General features: G+C 39.2%; 1 protein-coding gene across 4 annotated transcripts; it reads left to right on the top strand.

Annotated features, from left to right (window-relative positions):
• Nucleotides 1-357: 357 nt before the first annotated feature.
• On the top strand, nucleotides 358-13,744 carry LOC128784716 (arylsulfatase D-like). Of its 4 annotated transcripts, none has more exons than XM_053936551.1 (11): nucleotides 358-537; nucleotides 2,382-2,431; nucleotides 2,962-3,111; nucleotides 4,895-5,016; nucleotides 6,477-6,599; nucleotides 9,675-10,098; nucleotides 10,822-10,958; nucleotides 11,982-12,116; nucleotides 12,502-12,664; nucleotides 12,952-13,073; nucleotides 13,367-13,744. In XM_053936551.1, the coding sequence occupies exons 2-11, from the start codon at nucleotides 2,409-2,411 to the stop codon at nucleotides 13,735-13,737; spliced, it is 1,770 nt and encodes a 589-aa protein (XP_053792526.1). In that variant the 5' UTR covers nucleotides 358-537; nucleotides 2,382-2,408; the 3' UTR covers nucleotides 13,738-13,744. The 4 variants fall into 4 exon arrangements, with proteins under 4 accessions (XP_053792526.1, XP_053792525.1, XP_053792528.1 ...); XM_053936550.1 differs by having other exon boundaries at nucleotides 2,334-2,431; XM_053936553.1 differs by lacking the exon at nucleotides 2,962-3,111 and having other exon boundaries at nucleotides 2,334-2,431.
• The last annotated feature ends 3,098 nt before the right edge of the window (nucleotides 13,745-16,842 follow it).

The following is a 16,842-nucleotide window of genomic DNA, read 5'->3' as shown; positions in this document are numbered from 1 at the left end:
TGCAGAGACAACCACCTCAATGCAGCAGGCACTCAGGGTGGCCATAAAGTGAATAAATTAGCTCAATTTCTATTTTTTCAACAAAGAACTGCTGCTCCAATAAGTACAGTGATTTTCTCTTTTCCTTGGTGGGAGTGAGGGGAGCTTTATTGGGAACTGTTATTTATAGTAGCTTTCAGGGGAATGTCTCAGACTTGAAGGAGATCATTCCCATTCCTTGAGAGACTGGTGGTTAGGCAGGAAGCATTTTAGCTGCATCTGTGGCGTTCCCCAGCCCGACCCTCGTGCCCTGTGTAAATGTCAGAGTTGTGCAAACAGCAGGGGGAAGGGCAGCTTGAGCCTCCATGAGAAGCCAGAACATCCAGCTGCTTGGAAGCTCTGGCATAACATGCTTTTCCTGTGGTGAGCTGTGGGACGTGCAGCTAGGGCACATTTCAGGACTGCCTTCAGAAACACTGCGCAGTAGCGCTGAAAAAATTTGGAATCATTTTAAGTCACCAGTCTATCAGCTGCCTGCTTTGAACACAACTTGACCAGGTACTGTATTCCTCCCTTACTATTGGGAAATACACAGGAAAATGTTAATGGCTGTTTGGATTTTTTTTCCTTCTGTAGATAAAAATATCTCAAGAAAGTTTTTAAAATACTTTTCCCTTTAGAACAACATTATTCTCATACAAGGCTATGTGCAAAGTGAGAGCTGCAGGCTATGTGTTTACAAGTCTGGGTTTGTTTTCATCTTTTCAAGTCTACAAAATAGGAATTTTTAAAAGAAATTTTCACAGACTGAACAGTACTGAATTAAGTGGTATTAACTGTGTGACTTTTCACTGAGTGTTGGCAATCTGATTCCACAAATGAGTGCTGTTTTCAAGAAAAGTGTGTATGAGTATGTATAAAACAATGAGTATTTCCTCTTGTGATATTTTAGTATCTGGTAAATATTTTGTTAGAAAGGTAAAGACTGATTGTAAAATTTGATTCAACACAGGAAAACAATTGATGAAATATGAAAGGTATGCAAGCTGTTCCCCCCAGGATTATTAAAATAGATGAAGAAAGGGACAAAAACTAAATTACTTTAGGGGAGGGATTAGCAACGGGAGAGGGAGGAAGGAGTTTTGCTCTAAGCCAAATTCAGTTCGGATAGCAGAGGGGAATGTTTGCTTGCGATTTCTCTGCCTGGACTCCCATCACCTTTCACTGAGGAAATGGCTTGACAGGGATAATACCAGTCAGCATAATAAATCAATAACTGTTTTCTGTATATTGCCTTTGTTTTACAAGCAACTTCTGGGGAAGCTCAGCATCGAGCTCCAGGCTGTGCTTTAAATCAGTGTTTCTCTACTGTGTAACAACCAACTGCAAAATTCAATCTGATTATTTCCAGCTTCCTTTTTACTTCAACTGTTTGGAGGATGTAAATGTTAGAGATGGCTGAGGTGTTCTCTTGTACTTTTCCTATAACTGCTTAGGCTGCAGCAAAGGCACAAACTCACATGCAGGAAACTGAGTATCTCTAGATAGCAATGCTGCCTCAGCTCTGGTGCTTGTAAGCAAGTGTTTGGATGCCAGTTTTCTAAGCACAGAAATTTAATTTTTCCCACTGAAGCTTGTAATATTGATGGATAAAATGCAAGAACTATGAATATGAACTAAACTGCTTAGTACATCATTTCTGGAAAACAAAATAAATAGGAAACAAACATAATTCATAAAATTGAGTTGCTTGGGGCAGTTGAGCCAGGTATGGGATAAATTTCAAAGTCTATTTTAAAGCTTTAGAATGAAGTTCACTCAGCCCCTACTTCAAAGTCTTCAAATAGTTTATCTCACTGTTCTGACAGTGGAAGGAAAAGCCTGAGAGAAACCTCTTCATTCTCAGAGTTAAGCAACAAGAGGTCATGAATTCTTCCAAGAAATTATAATTGTTGGAAAAAGATGACTAGAATTTCTACAACTAAAAATTCCTCTTACAAGCCTGAAAAGAAACTTAGCACATTATGTGAAAAAGCACAATGCTGCTACTGTCTATGGTTATAGAAATGTAAATCATAATGAGGACTAGATTCTAAAGCACTATTTTTTCCTTTCTGAACAGTAAGTATTTTTTATATGGATGATTCATGTAAGAAAATGGAATTATTTTGCTATTTGGACATAAACTTCTTTACTCAAAAAGAAAAATCCCTCTAATAAGGGAAGAGCTAGCAATAAAAATAACATTAATCCCTTTACTCTTCTTCATGTAGGTCTGATGTGAGGTACACTGAAATAAATAAAACAGAACTTTAACAGGCTTTGAGTAAGCTTTTAATCTATTTTTATTGCAGTTGCTACTAGGAAGACGTAACTATGACAGAGTACTCTTGGTTTTGCAGGATTTGAACACTCCAAATACAGAAATTATGTGGCAACTAATATCTCATTGGTAAGAAAAATATCATGAGTTACTGTTGTATCATACTTAGATCTAAAGTGAGTGAAGCTTAATAATGATGTAATACGGTGTTATAAAAGAGTAGCATTGCTTATCTCACAATGTGATTTTTGTTTGTTTTTCTTGTTATTAACTTTTTCACAACCCAAAGATCCCAATCCAAGCAAAAACAATGTCAGAGGAAGTTGATCCATTCTCAGCTTCCCAAAACAACCCTTTATAAACATCCAAAGTCATGAAGCAAAATCACTTGTATGCCATCTGCTGCATGTAAATTCCCACATGAGACTGCTCACAGGGAACTTGGAAGGAATCAGGAAAGGAGATTTTAAAGTTATGGTCCTGACATTTTCCTCTTCATTACCTCAATTTGGGTAAATGATAAACACTTAGCACACCCTCTGTGTCTGGACAGAGTGGTCTGGTCTGCAGCCAAGCTCAGATCAGAGGGTCTCTGGCCACGTGTAGGGGGAGTGATGAATGGCCAGGTCACTGGCTTCTCTCCCTCTTCTGTGTTTCAGGTCACCCTTGGTTACACCCCTGATTTTTGGTCTGCTTCTGCAAGCACCATTCACACAGCCTTCCACCATCACACAGCCAAACTTTGTCCTGTTGCTGGCTGATGATCTCGGCATAGGGGATGTAGGTTGCTATGGGAATGATACTATCAGGTAAGGAAACTGACCCTAAGGGTGAACAGAGCTGGTGTGATATTTAATGTAAACCTGAAACTCTCTCCCCAGCATTATCTCTTAGCCTGGAGGGCATTCCCAGGGCCAGCTCTGCTGTGTGACACTGTTTACTGTGGTAATATGACAATCATTCTTGTGGATTCCTTAATTGCCTAACACTTAAGAACAGTTATACCCAAAGATAGAAATATTGTCCCCTCTTCCAATACACAGGCCTCATTACCTCATTTTAATTCTATGTTACCATTCTTTCCCAGTCTCACCTCAAAATACAGTTAAATGACTGCAATGAGCAATGTTACTGGGAAATATTTATCTTTTCAGCTTCAAAGACATAGAATTTGCCTTCTCTTTGAAAATTGTGCCACAGTATTGCCTGCTGGCTTGTAACATGTTTGAACAAAACAAAATTTGCTACAATCCCTCCCATCATCCAGCAAAGCATCTTGGAATCTTACTCTGAAAGGCTTCAGTCAGCAAGTTTCTGACAGGCAGCTGGTGATCATAGGGCTCTGCAAAGCCAGGCCTCCATAACATCATGCCCAAGGCATGGATTTTCTTTTTGCATTCAGGGCATACTAACCAGGTGACTAAGTATCTGGGCTCTCTTAGCAACTGGTTCTCTGCAATGCAAAGAACTGCAGGGTTTTGAAACAGCAGTTTGGGAAGCAGACCTAGTGCTCCTTTGAGGAGGAATATTTATCAGCTGACTGAGATGGCAGTTGTGCTGAAGGGTAGAACCACAGCAATGGCTTTGCCAAGTTACCCCAGACTGCACCTCTGGCAAAAGGCTGTAGAGAATAAGAAATGTTGCAGATGTTGTTTCCTGGCAGCATGTCTTTGAGGGAGGAATCCATAACAGTACAAGTACAAAGCAACAAAACATCCACGATCTTTCAAAATCCTGCTAAAGGTTTTGCCTTCTTGTGAACACTATTGAATTGATAATTGCAAAAACAAAATTGTAAAACTGAAGCTCAGTATAATTTAAAATAGAAGTAGGCACACCTTGAATTCGAAGAGAGGGATATTGTATTCTGAAATGTAAGATATTTCCTTGTCTGTAACTAGCTTGCTAGGCAAGCTTGTTTTTGTTGGTTGCCAGTTTGCTTGCAAAATACCCTCTTCTCACCTACTTACTGAAGTGTGGCTTAATTCATGTTGTTGTGAGAGATTGCCACTACAGTGTGAAAACATGTAGGATTTCTTTCCTTTTTTCTCCTTTTCCCTTGCTACAAATTTCATGAGAAGTACCTTGTTAGCTTCCTTATCAGTACTGTAAGTCATGTAGCATCTTGTCTAGTCAAGCACTGTTGTGCTTGACTGGAACACGTTGTCCAGAGAAGCTGTGGATGCCCCATCCTCAAAAGTGTTCAAAGCCAGGTTGGATGGGGCTCTGAGCAACCTCATCTAGTAGAAAGTGTTCCTGCCCATGACAGGGGGGTTGGAACTTTGTGATCTTTAAGGTCCCTTCCAGCCCAAACCATTCTACAATTCTATGATTTCTGCAAGACTCTTCATAGGACATGGAAAAAAAAAATAAAAAAGGTTGTCTTGAAGTTAATCCAGATACTGATTCTTAAGGAAGAAAGAAAAAGAGAAATATTTCCACATCACATGAGAAAATTTAAATAAATTACAAAAATATTTCCTGGCCATCTTCAAATACAGCAAACTTCTGAAAATAAAGATAAGTATATAATTTCTTATTCCCTTGAAAGGCTCTCTGGATGATATCTGGTGGCATTGGTTGCTTTTTTAGGACCCCCAACATTGATCGCCTGGCAAAGGAAGGAGTGAAGCTGACCCAACACATTGCTGCAGCCCCGCTGTGCACCCCCAGCAGAGCAGCTTTCCTCACTGGCAGATATCCCCTCCGATCAGGTTTGCCTTGCAAAGCCACACACCCTTTAAACATTGCTCTGTTGCTGGAGAGAACAGTGTCATACAGTGGGCACAGAAGAAATGAGGTTGTGCAGAGGGGTGTCACAGACACTCCATCCTCACTGAGACACACGAGGTATCAGATAGGCTATGCACCTTTGAGGTGGCTTCTGTATTTGTAGGGTATTTGTGAACAGGTCTGGGGCGAAGCAAAGCAGAGAAGAACCAGCTCTGCAGAGCATCTCGGTTTCCCCCAACGCACAATTTTGGTTACGTTTTGAAGCTCTGTTGTACAGATTGCAGCCAGAATGGAATTAGAGCAAACTTTTACATTCAAAAAAGCCATTACACAAAACATGAAGAATAGTAACAACATACTTACAAAATTTAACACTAGTTAAATTAATTTCTGTCATAGATGACTCTTCATAAGATGTCAGAAGCAGGTCAGCCCTGCAGGGAGCAGAGTAGCCTGTGCAGATGTGTGTCCATTCCCTTCAGTCAAGGTGCAGAACGAGTCATTCATGGAAAAGCTTCTTTATGTATCTGTCAAAATTAATTTGTCCTAGGAGATAACAGCTTGACAGCAATATTATTTTTCCCAATTGTGTTTTTGAAGAAAAAACACTATCCTGTCAAATTGCATCCCTGAGATGAAGAGGTATGAAAAACAAACAGCTCTACATGTTTCTAACAGCAACCCTCAAATGCTTGTTCTATTGCAAATTATCTTTGGAGCCTTCATTCCTGAGGCATTTTGAAGCTGATGTGTCATCCTACTTTCATTATGACAGCTCCCACTGAGATTGGTAGTTTGAAAACACACACAGGTTTGTACAGACCCTTTCCCACTGTAACAACAGGGCCAGAGATGTTCAGTGCTACAATGACAGATTGAACTTTACCTAGCGCTGTATGATGGAGTTATGCCAGAATAAAATATTAAATGGTAGGGTGTAAACCTGCAGGTGAAGAGAAGGTAGCTACTCTGTGGAGCTCAGAGATCAGATACCAGCCAGGCCACTGGGCAAGGAAACCCTGAGCTCCATGGCAGCCCTCAGTGAGCTGGAGTCTGAGACTGACAGGGGGCTGAAGTCTCCTTGCACTCCTCCCTGCCCTCACATTCACACTAAGGAAATTCATTTCATACAGCCTAGGTGACATTTCATACAGCCACTGTGACATAAAATCTCCTATACAAATATGTCATTCCAAATGAAATGAAATTAAAGAAAAAAAAGTCTCAATATTTGATACAAAGATGAAAGAATAGGTACTATAGTGAGTCTTAACTCTTTCTTAATCTTGTCCAGGGTCTTAGATTAATTTTCCCAAACAAACAGCATTAGGGCAAATGTTTAACACTACCATTGCAGTGAAATCAGGAAACAAGAAAGTATGTTGGATAAAAGTACTCAACCCTTTGTACTGACTCAGATTGGTTTTAATTGCGTTTTTAGGAATGGATGCTATAAACGATTACCGTGTCATTTTTTGGAATGCCGGCTCAGGAGGGCTTCCTGCAAATGAAACCACTTTTGCCAAAATACTGCAGCACCAAGGCTACAGCACAGGACTGATAGGTATGGGAGCACTCCTCTCCTAAAGGTGTTCTTGAAGGTGTTTCACCTGCACATTTCACTCAAACCATTTGTTTTAGTTAGTAACTGTTTGTACTTTGGTTGTAATATTTTTATTTCCTGATTAAGAATTGTACATAAAAAGAAACTCTGACCAAAAAGTACCTCTCTTAAAAGAACAAGCATATGAAAAGGAGGACAATTTTTACCATTGATCCACTTTCAAGCACAGCTGTGGTTGTTAAAATACATAACAGAAAATGTTATTAATTCCTGAATATTATTATACCAGGTATAAGATACTTATTATTAATACAATTTCATTTTAAAAAGTAAAAATATGAGTGTCATTTAAATATGCATTATGATGTTTTACACAGTTCAGAGCAGAGTCATACAAAAGGGAACAGCTGCTGCTTAAAACATTAGAGACAGTTAATAGTGTCACAAAATTGGACCTTTCAGAAACAGAAATAAAGCAATTATTTTTTCTTCAGTCACAGCATGCCACTGTAGTTCACCAAGATTTCAATACAGCCCAAAAACACTGTCTTCCTCAGCATCAATTTGAATTTCATTTTACTTTATATTTTATAGTGCTATTTTTTAGTACAGTTGTAACTTTTGGTCATGATCTTATTCCAAATAATTATTTATCTTAGATGTGTCACACAGTTCCACAGGCTGATAAAGCACAAACATTCCTGGCTGATTTTTCAGCTATTTTCCCTACCTCAACTGAGCATATAAAATGTCAAAATGCAAAATCTGTATGTGGCACATAAAAATATTAGCTGCACAAACCAACTGAATTTATTAATAAAACTTCCTGCAGAAATAGATTTGTATTCATTCAACAGAATAAATCTAAACCATACTAGACAAAACTAAAAGAAGCCTTCCAAGCAATTCAAATTCTACATTACTGAAGCTCCATCTCCTGTTAGTTTTATAGTGATATTATTTTAGTTGTTTAAATCAGCTTATCAAACAGACTGTGCATGCTTCATCTTGGTTTCAGCATGTTATCACTAGCAAAACAATCAGATTTGTCTCCACTCTCCCCAGGGAATTGCCCTTCAGCGGAGTCGTACAGCTTGCCTCCCAGAAGCAAAATGGGGAGGCATTTTCCCTGTGGGCATCTCAGCTAAAATCACACCACAAATGCCAAAAGCATCACTTAGATTAACTGGATTGACAGATCCTGGTTAATTGCACCATGGGGGATGATGGAAAGCACCAGTGATAGGTGACACACAGAATACCACAAGAATTTTACATTCAAGTCATGAAGCAAAAAATCTTAACACAACATCTACCCATGCCACCACAGCTGAATGAGCACTAAGTAGTCTCACTTGAATTGTTTGTGATTGTTTTGCCCTGAGCACACCCAGTTTAATTGCAAAGTTAAATCCTATTAATAACCTGCAGCCTGAGGTGATAATGAGATTTTTTTTGTTGGGAAATGCTTTGAAGGGTCTTTGTAGTCAGAAAACCAATGCTGTATAAGTAATGCCCTCAGAGATTAATTTATCTTAATTATACACTTAGTTTAGCTTCTGGAGATTTGATTATTTTCTAGCATGTCAGAAACCTTTATCAACCTCAGCTGGAGATTTAGGTCTTGGAGAACATCTGAATTCCAAGAATACTTTAGCTGCACCTGCATTTATGACCAATGCATTTATGTATTGATTACAAATCTGTTTCATTCTACAGCTGGCTCTAAATATGTCAGGAGGTAAACTGAGTAGAGATTCTAGCTGAAAGCTATTCATCCACCTATGCTAGAACTTTCATTATTTATATTTACAGCTGAGAAGCAGCAATTTTTCTCCTCTGGGGCAGTTTTTCTGCTCCTATTGTAATGCACTGCAATTCTATTGAAACCCACTCAGGGCTGGCTGCTATTATATGTACTGATAACATACTGAACAATTTCTTGAGGATAACATCATCCTGGAAGTGCACAGTTCCTCTCTCTGCAATAAGAATTAGTTTCAAATTAGTTTTCTAGTAAAGCTCTTAATGTCCATTATGCTCTGACATCCAAGATCAGCAAAAAAATGCCATTAAGCCTCTGATGAGTGGTAGATTTTGTTCACTCAATTCAGACATTCTCAAACCTCAGTGTTTGAACCAAACGAGCCAACTTACTATATGAACACATAAGTGCCTAACCAGGTTGTTTGAATAAGCTGGAGGGGAAGCAAAAGCATGGTTTTGATGTGCCATTCATGAAAGTAGTTGGTATGTTCATAATGAAGAACAAATTGTGTTCCAAAAGGTCAAGTGATATTCCTTCTGATAAATGAAGACTTAAGTATTTAAAAGAAGTAGGCTTTAACTTTTAAAAATTTGATTAAATCCAAATAAATGGCAAAAATATTTATAAAACAAAGTCTTTTATTCTCAGTCAGTATGTGGAGATATAATGATCATCAAAGTTACAAATGTACAGCTTCATGAGAAATCCTGAACTCAAGTTTTTCTGGATCCAATGGTTTGTCTGGCAAACAGTTAGATGAGCTGCTAGTTTAACCACTCTATCCATATCACCCCCTATCAATCTGGGACCAACACATAGTCCTGACATCAAGCACTTCAAAACCTCCCAGGAACAAGATTGCATAGCACTTTGAAGGTAAAGGGACAACAAAAGAAGGTTATTTTCCCCTATGCTTACAAAAGGACAACTTCCTTCTATTTGATACTTGAAAGGTCTCTAGGAGGGCCATGCATTTTTGCTCAGTTTGGATTTTTTCTCAATTTCTAGTTGCCTTTATATGCTTTTTTTTTTTTTTTTTAATGTTTGATCAAAGCTATAGGGCGTGAATATATATACAATAAATGTATATATGAGCACCAATAAATGTGTTGAAAATGTTTAAATTGTAGAGGTTTACTTTAGTCAATCCCATTATATAACTACATACTTGGTATATTTCTGTGTAGGATGAAGCAATTATCACAAGCAGAAAACAACCAGCAACTTCTTTAGAAAAGTTTTGTGTAAGGAAAAATCCATTCTTTTAAAATATTATCTCTTTATATTTTAATAATCTCTATTTTCAGGGAAGTGGCATCAAGGTGTTAACTGTGAATCCCGCAATGACCATTGCCATCACCCTTTAAAACATGGATTTGACTATTTCTATGGGATGCCTTTTACACTAATAAGTGACTGTCAGCCAACAGAAACACCAGAGATGGACAGAGCCTTTAGAAGGAAACTCTGGCTTTCCACTGAAATGATTGGCCTCATTACACTCACTGCTGTCCTTGGGAGACTGACCGGCTTGATTTCAGTCCACTGGAAAACACTGACCTGGCTTGCTGGGTTCAGTCTCCTGTTCTTCATATCCTGGTTCTCGAGTTATGGATTTGTACGGTACTGGAACTGCATTATGATGAGAAACCATGGAATTACTGAGCAGCCAATGGTGACAGAGAGAACTACCTCCCTTATCTTGAGAGAGTCCATTTCATTTATTGAAAGGTGAAGTGACCACAAATTTTCTGGTTCTTGCACATTTTCCAAATTGTAAAGAGCACTTTCCTGTTCCATGTCTTCATAAGTTTTTATAATTTTTACAGTATTATGTAGGATTATAAGTACTGTTATTTTTATTAATTTTAAATAATATCAGTAGGTATATAATGTAATTAAAAAGGCAAAAAAAAAGCTACTGCTTAAGGACGCCCCTTATTCCTAGCTTCACTAAAGCTGATAATACTTCCCAACTTCCACGGGTTGTATTGAATATTTCTAGGCTATATTTAAGAAATATGTATACCTATAAATGAGAGCAACATTGCAACTTTAAGGAATAGCAGGTGATGTCAGAAATGTGTGTGTGGGCCAGGGAAGGAGAAGCAGAGCCGTGATGTAGCCTTATCATATGGACTGATAAGTGGGCAACAGCTGGCAGGGGATGAACTGCTGCCTTCACTTCAGTAGCACAGTGTTGCTTTGCAATAGCAGAAAGTGGATCTTCTGGAAGTTTTCTATCTATGATTCAGGGTAGAAAAATGATATTTTATATAGACCCAAAATTATTCTATGGGATCCTAATCACTGGGTTATAGTATCTTACAAAGTAAGGTGTTTCTAAAGGGATTGTTGAAATATCTATACAAAAATAATACCATTTTTCACTACAACTGATCTGCATTGAGAACCTTCCTCCCTAATAACACAGTGTTGATTTATGTTTTGTAGAAATAAGCACAAGCCATTCCTCCTCTTTCTTTCCTTTCTGCATTCCCACACCCCTCTCCTCACCACAGAGAAGTTTCTTGGGAGGAGCAGACATGGTTTATATGGAGACAATGTAGAGGAGATGGACTGGATGGTGGGTAAGTGAACACAGCATATAACAATGTCTCCAACTTTCAAATACGTCTAAATAAAAAGTTTTAATTAGAAGAACAAGGAAGATGATTAAAAGCATGTACAAAAAAATCATAAGCATTTAATGAACATCTGTCAATCTTGTGTGAGCACTGTTGATTTATAGTGTCGGTTTTTTACTTTCTTCAGTCTTGGGCCAAATGTTCACTCTTTTTTTTTTTTTTTTTTGGTCAAGTGTTTACCAGTTTTAACCATGTCCCCTTAGCTCCTGTCAAGGAGCTCATATTTTTCAGCCATGATCATAAATACAGAAATGTTCACCAGTGTTATCTGGTGTGCCCCCCACAATAAGATTCATGTTATTTTTCAGCCTGTTTTTCTGGAGGAGAAGAAGAATTATTTATCATTCACTCATAAAGGACAAAAAGCATCCACATTTGCAAAAGAGAGAAAAGTCAGGTACACATACAGGAAGAATTTGGTTTCAAACCTCTCAAACATTTACATATAGCAAATATAATTAAGGATGTCAAAAACAGCTCAAGAATTACTTTTAAATTTAAAAGCACTTCATTATTAATGCATATTATATCCATGCAGTAATGTAATGCAAATCCTAACTGTGGTCTAGACAATATAAAATAAGGGTAGCTTTATGTTTTTTCCATATTTTTCATAATAGCCACCACTGATGCAGACACTAATTTTTAGATCATAATTTCTTTCCAAATTTTTACATGGTATTTTTTTTGCCCTTGACAATACAGGCTTCTTGTCTGTGACTGTGGTACTTGCACTCCCTGTTAAAATACTGATAATAAAGTGGTTACAACACATCACAATTTTTCTGTGCTTTTAGAGACAATGAAATCATAACTACAAATATCAATCTTAAAAATATTAAACAATGAGCAACCTTACGGAGGTAAGAAATTGCACTGGTAAATGTTTACAAGTCAGAGGTTAAAATTTATGTAATATGAGGGATATTTTTGCTTTTTAATATACACATATTCTTGTGTTTACAGGCCAGGTTCTAGATGCTATTGACAAGGAAGGCTTGAAAGAAACTACACTAGTTTACTTTGCCTCTGATCATGGTGGATGGCTGGAAAGGCAAGAAGGTGAAAGGCAGTTGGGTGGCTGGAATGGAATATACAAAGGTAAGTGCTGTTAGGGACAGTGACATCCCAGCAACAACTAGTAAAGAACTTGGGACATCCCTAAAGCTTAAGTAGGATGATACACTCAATGAATAACACTGGTTTATTACCAAGAAGCAAATATGTTTCATTCTAATTAGGCATGTAACAATGTAGTAAATTCTAACCTGGGCAGGTGTCCTTTGTAAGCATGAATTCTCAGATTGTTGGGGTCTGGTCTACTGAACACTCTTTCACTGATGCTCAATAGGAGCTTAGTGGGAAAAACAGAAGTGTAAAGAAGGCTCATCAAGGTAACATGATAATACAATAAAATTTGTGCAAAAATTCTCTTCATTTTAAAGCAAACTTTTTTAAAAAATGTTTCCTTTTTATTTAATGAAAGGTGGAAAATCTATGGGAGGCTGGGAAGGAGGAATCCGCGTCCCAGGGATATTTAGATGGCCAGGAGTGTTACCTGCAGGCACAGTTACTGATGAACCTACAAGCCTTATGGATATTTATCCTACAGTAGTTCATTTGGCTGGAGGGGAAGTGCCTCAGGACAGGTACAAACACATCTTTATTCCTCCTTCTTTCCCAAAACAATGGAAAATCTAGCTTGGAAACACATTCTAAGAGTTTGATGTTTTCTTTTTCAGTCCTGATGCTTTTTTAGACACATCAATTTCTACAAGCACAGTCATCTCTTCTCTACTTTTGAGATTCAGCCCCTACCTGCCATATTCTGCAATCCCCTTTCTTGTCCAGAGCTGCCAGTTCCAGCGAGAGGTGTGCAGAGGAAGCACAGTCCTGTCCAGCTCACCTCAGCCCTGTGGTGTGTTTTTCGTGCTAGGGTGATCGACGGGAGGGATCTGCTGCCTTTACTGCGAGGAGCGGTGGCGCACTCGGAGCACGAGTTCCTGTTCCATTACTGTGGCGTTCACTTACACGCCGTGCGCTGGCACCAGAAGGACAGTGAGTACATAGCTTCTTCCCAAAGAATTATGTTCAGTCTACAAGAGGGCACATTGTTCTAACATATTCTTTTTCTGGGATTCCATCTGTCCAAGTACTTTGGGTGTAATGTGGGAAAGAACTTACTGGCATTGCCTGTGTTGTACAGAACCAGGAGAAACTACTGCATTAACTAATAAATGTAGAACTGAAGTGCATCCTGAAATGAACTCTAGAAAAACACTCATTCTTCCTTGTGATAACTGACATTGTTATAACCAGCCTTCTGTGATTCTTTCTTTCTCTCCTGTCAGCTGGAGCTGTTTGGAAGGCTCATTTCATGACTCCCATTTTCAGTCCTCCTGGAGCAGGGGCTTGTTATGACAGAGGATTTTGCCCATGCTTTGGGGAAGGAGTGACCCATCATGAGCCTCCATTGCTGTTTGAGCTCTCGCAAGACCCTTCTGAAGCCAAACCTCTCTCGGCTGACACGGAGCCCCTCTTTGACACTGTCATAAGGAAGATTGGCAGAGCCATAGAGGAGCATCGCAGGACACTGACTCCAGTGCCAGAGCAGCTCTCTGTGTCCAACGTGGTGTGGAAGCCGTGGCTGCAGCCGTGCTGTGGGACATTCCCATTCTGTTGGTGTGATAAGGAAGGTGATAATAAACTTGTTGACCTATAAAGGAGAGAACCTGATACTTTCTCAAAAATGTATTAAGAGTGTTTCCTTTGGGGGTGTTGACCCATGGGTCACTTATTTCTCTAAATTGAGCCTTTATAAAATAATTGTTCCAGTGAATGGCACAGTATTTAGTAAAGGTCGCTTTAAGCTGGACACACTCAGGGAGGGATCAAGATAGATGATCTGAAGACCTTGTTTTAACTAGCATCTGCTGACAAGTGAATGAATAGTTCAAATGCACTGAAGCAGGCCAAGATTAGAGCTGTACAAGTAATGATAGAAGAAGCTTTCCTTTGGATTTTTGCACTGAATTTCTAAGTGATTCCTGGACTGGTTGGCTCATTCTGCATTAGGCAGGGCTCTTCCACTTCCATGCACAGGGTGGATCTCCACACGGTGTGCTGTAGCCGGCAGTCTCACTGCCTGAGATTTATGAGCTTTCCCTCAGTTGCTGCTCAAGCTCTTCTGTTTGCCTTGGCAGTTAGAGCAGCTGGAGGTCCAGCATCTGCTTTAGAACAATTCTTCCTTACTCAACACGTGTTACCAGGGGAAGGCAGGGAACCCCTCCCTTGCAGCAGGCAGGATGAAGTAAATGTCTTTGCCCACTTTTTTAAACGAGACTGACATCTGTCAATTATTCTGACACAACAATATAGTGGTTTTGATAAACCCTCCTTGGAAGCAAAGATCAGAAAGCCCGAGGTGAAGAGGGAAGTGACAACAAAGCTCCTGCAGTGAGTGAGCATGGAGTAAGTAAAAGACTGGGGGAGTTGCTTGAATTTTGGGTTGTTTGGGTTTCTTTTTTCTTTTCTCTTTTTGGTTGGGTTGGTTTGTTCTATTAAAAAAAAAAAAAAAAAAAAAAAACAGAAAATACCCCCTCTCCCCAGAAACCTCACCCTTGCCTATGTTTTGGAGACAACTTCTTTTTTTCCTTCTTTCAATGGAGATGAGTCATATTTGGCAAAAGGGGAATTTGCCATTAATTGCCGTCGAGCCCTGGATCCCTGGGGCTCGGGGTGGGAGTGGCCACCAAAGCTTTCCGAGGCAGATTCCATTCCACTTTCCATGGGACAGTGCTGGGAAATTGATCTGGAGCAGCAAACTCTGCCCTGCAGAGCTGTGGTTTTTTGGGGGCAGCCTCCGGCCTCTTAGTGCCATCCTCCTCTGCCAAGCTCGCAGCCTCCACCTGCCGGTGGAGCTGATCCAGCAGGTCATAAATAGCAAAAAAAAAAAAAAAAAAGTGTGATCAGGGTTGCAGCAGTGTGTGATAGGGAAAATCAGCAGAGTACAAGACTTAACAAGCTGTGCTTTCCTTCCTTTCTAAGTGTTTCAAACCAAACTTCAGTTTTTGGAGGTTATGGTTATTATTACTTCATAGGGATAGACACAAAGCATGATTTACCTCCGGTTTGCTTCCCTGTGTTCTTCACTCTTCCTCTAGCAGCTATGCCCCTGGTTGCTGCTCTTTTAATCTCATTCCTCCTCCCTTTTTCTGTCTCTGATTTTCCAATTGTGCATTGCTCTTGTCCTGGATGGAAGGAAAGTTCTTTGTTCCTGGGTGAGTAGTTTGAAGCCAAAAGGCACAGTTAGATAATTTAGACCAGGGACTGCTAATCATAATGTGAAAATGCTCGAGGTAATTTGCAGCCTAGGGCCAGACCATCCCTTACTGCTGTTTCTCTGAAGGCAGGGTGCTGCCATAATAAATTAAAAAATGGGGGTAACTTGCCATGAGAGTATTACTTATCAAAAATGCACAAAGCTAAGTGGTAAGATAATCATGATACAAGAGAGCAAGGATTTATATTTTCCAGGCCACTAAAAACTTCATCCCCCCTAGTGAGCACTATTGAAGCTGGTTCCCTGAGAGTGCAGAATGGAAAGGGAAAAAAAAAAGAGAGGCTACTGATAATCTCCTGCTTTTGGCATTCTTGCAAGGACAGCCCTTGTATTTTGGTTGGTGAGCAGCACCTGTTTCTGGCTCACCAGCTGCAAGCACTGAGAAACTGGCTGTGCTCACAGGAGCTGGGAGTTTTTAATTTCTTCTCTCTGTCTTTCCCCACTTATTGCCTCTCCTCTTCTGAACATCTGTATACCTAGAAGCTATGGAAGAAAAGGGGTCAACAGGGTGGAACAGTATATGGCATATGGTATGCTGAATGTGCTTCCTTCAGAGCCATAATGTAATATGAAATTAACATTTGTAATTACATTTTAATTTACTGTTTACTGAGATGAAGCTGTTCTGTAGCACACTTTTGTGCAAGGTGGAAAGCAAGTGTCTATTTTCAGCCAACAGCTAAGCAGAGAGAGACTTTTGTGCATCACCAGTAAATATTTCTATATATGTAATAATTGTAATTCACTTTTTTAATATTTAAATAAGTGTTAAATAATTTGGAGTTTTGTTCTGGTTTTGCAACAGTGTGCAAATTATTTCTTCCACCATCTGAAGTTAGACAAAAAAAATCTAGAAGGCAAATTCTTTTGCTGTGTATAAATACAGTCTTTTACAGACCTTGATTAATTAACAAGGATTTATTCCTAATTTTGCTGCTGGAGTTGGATCTCTCTTAGCATCTTAGAGTGAAAGTTCCTTTCACTCTGGCGGAATCCCAGTGAGCAGTGGCATTGCCAGGCTTTTGGGGATGATGGTGAAACATAGGATATGCCTGCCTTCAATAAATATTTTCCTAACAAGGAGATAAAGTGGATGTTTGCATTTTTTTTTATCCTCTGTAAGTTTATCTCTTTATTTTTTTTTTCCTTCAACACATCAAGAATGATTCATTTTAATCAAGGAGCACATTCAACAAATAGAGGATGGGGGAACTACCCAATGCTAAGCTACTGTTGGGGAAGAAGGGATTAATTTTCTAGCAGCTTCCGGCTTGAAACTTGCTTTCAGTAAAGCAAAGCTGAAAAAAGAAGCCAAAACCAGAGTCTACTCAAGGCTGCTGGCTAGAGAAAGTTGTTACCAATCCATGTTGACTTAGGTCTACCTGATTCAGCCCTGCAATAAACTAAGCAAAACTTTTTTGGATAAATCTCTTCAAGTGAGCAGACTTTGTGGCATTACTGGCAAGTGGAATGAATTTTATTGGA

This window comes from Vidua chalybeata, chromosome 2 (genome assembly GCF_026979565.1).
Source record: "Vidua chalybeata isolate OUT-0048 chromosome 2, bVidCha1 merged haplotype, whole genome shotgun sequence".
NCBI classification, from domain to species: domain Eukaryota; kingdom Metazoa; phylum Chordata; class Aves; order Passeriformes; family Viduidae; genus Vidua; species Vidua chalybeata.
The sequence above is the reverse complement of the archived record's forward strand: the minus strand, read 5'-3'. Positions and strand labels throughout refer to the sequence as shown.